Source organism: Hevea brasiliensis, chromosome 7, assembly GCF_030052815.1.
Source record: "Hevea brasiliensis isolate MT/VB/25A 57/8 chromosome 7, ASM3005281v1, whole genome shotgun sequence".
NCBI classification, from domain to species: domain Eukaryota; kingdom Viridiplantae; phylum Streptophyta; class Magnoliopsida; order Malpighiales; family Euphorbiaceae; genus Hevea; species Hevea brasiliensis.
The window spans coordinates 40,681,206-40,682,625 of NC_079499.1; the positions used below are offsets into that span (position 1 = coordinate 40,681,206).

General features: G+C 38.8%; 1 protein-coding gene across 1 annotated transcript; it reads left to right on the top strand.

Annotated features, from left to right (window-relative positions):
• The first annotated feature begins 402 nt into the window (after positions 1–402).
• Positions 403–1,107, top strand: LOC131181355 (uncharacterized). Its single transcript, XM_058149401.1, has 2 exons — positions 403–469; positions 638–1,107. Exons 1-2 carry the CDS (start codon positions 403–405, stop codon positions 1,105–1,107), a joined length of 537 nt encoding a protein of 178 aa, XP_058005384.1.
• Positions 1,108–1,420: the final 313 nt, after the last annotated feature.

Sequence of the window (1,420 nt, forward strand, 5' to 3'; positions counted from 1 at the left end):
TAAGTGTTTTTCACAGGTTCTGAAGAATTGTTTTCTCCATTTTTAGCCGTTACTTTGCCGGATTTTCTATAAAATTTTCGAAACCTCAAATGAATTTATAATTTCAATAAATGACTTAAATGAGTCAAATCTTCCAAATTGCATTTCATCATCATAAAGAAAAAAATTAAGAAAGGATAAAAATAATTGAGATAAAATATGGTGTTCCAGTACACAGTGTGGCATATCTTGCTCGGCTATACTGTAGACGGGTAAGGAGTGTCACATTTAGTGATATCAGAGAACAGTTTAGGCTTTTCTGGGTCTAGATCAAGTCTATACCATGCATTGTAATTGTAAAAGTCGAGGTGACACTAATGCAGATCTGTTTGTCTTTGTTATTTTGATTAGGTTATGAACCCTATGTCTAAGAGGGCAGTTGAGGAGAAAGTGGAGAGCCATGCTACACCTGCAATAGCTGAAACTTGGGGTAGGGGAGAACCTGCTCCAACAGAGCCTGCTCAACCTCTACAGGCCATGTTTCAGTAAATGGCTGAATTTTTCAGACAAATGGCAGGGGTAATGCCACCACCACCACCTCCATAGCAGAAATCTCACCTGGAAAAACTGAGGAAATTCGGAGCCATAGACTTTTTAGGTAAGAGAGAAGAAGACTCAGTGGCAGCTAAAAATTGGTTAGACAGAACCATCCGAGTATTGAAGCAACTGCATTACACCCTAGAGCAAAACTTAAAGGGTGTTGTATCCCTACTCCAAGACAATGCCTATCAGTGGTGGGACACGGTATCTAGTGAGGTGCAGCTCGAGCTGATCACTTGGGAATTCTTCCTTGCTGAGTTCAAGAACAAATTTGTGGATAGTGTGTACTTGAAAGACCGAAGAAGAGAGTTTATTAGCCTGAGGAAGAGGCAGCTATCGATAGCAGAATATGAACGGGAATTTGTGAGATTAAGTAAGTATGGGAGAGAGATAGTCCCTGCAAAAGCAGAGAGGTGTAGAAGGTTTGAAGAGGGACTCAATGATAACATTAAAAAAATGATTACAGCGTTGGGGATTTCTGATTTTGCCAAGTTAGTTAAAGCTGCTTTAAAGGTTGAAAAAGTCTAGATAAGTGAGCAAACCAGAAGAGAGAGACAGCAAAAGCGGGGTCCAGGTCAGTCCGGTTCATCCTCTGCACCTGGGAAGAAGTTTAAAGTTCCACCTGCTTAGAGTTCAAGACAACTTCAAGGTCAGGGTCATGAAGGAGCGGAAGCATGAAAAACACAAGTTTATACCATTGAATTCAAAAATTATCACCTAGGGTCACATGTATCATGCAAGATTTATTTTTATCCATTTGATTTCAATGATAAACAACATATTAAAACACTTTTAATATGTTTTTGGATCTGTATTTGCCATTTAAGATTTTAAAATTAAT

Excerpts from the sequence above, each read along its gene's own strand:
- LOC131181355 (XM_058149401.1), top strand. The coding sequence starts at position 403 with ATGTCTAAGAGGGCAGTTGAGGAGAAAGTGGAGAGCCATGCTACACCT. Across the intron at positions 470-637 it reads TGCAATAGCTGAAACTTGGG|GTAAGAGAGAAGAAGACTCA; the intron begins GTAGGGGAGAAC and ends TAGACTTTTTAG.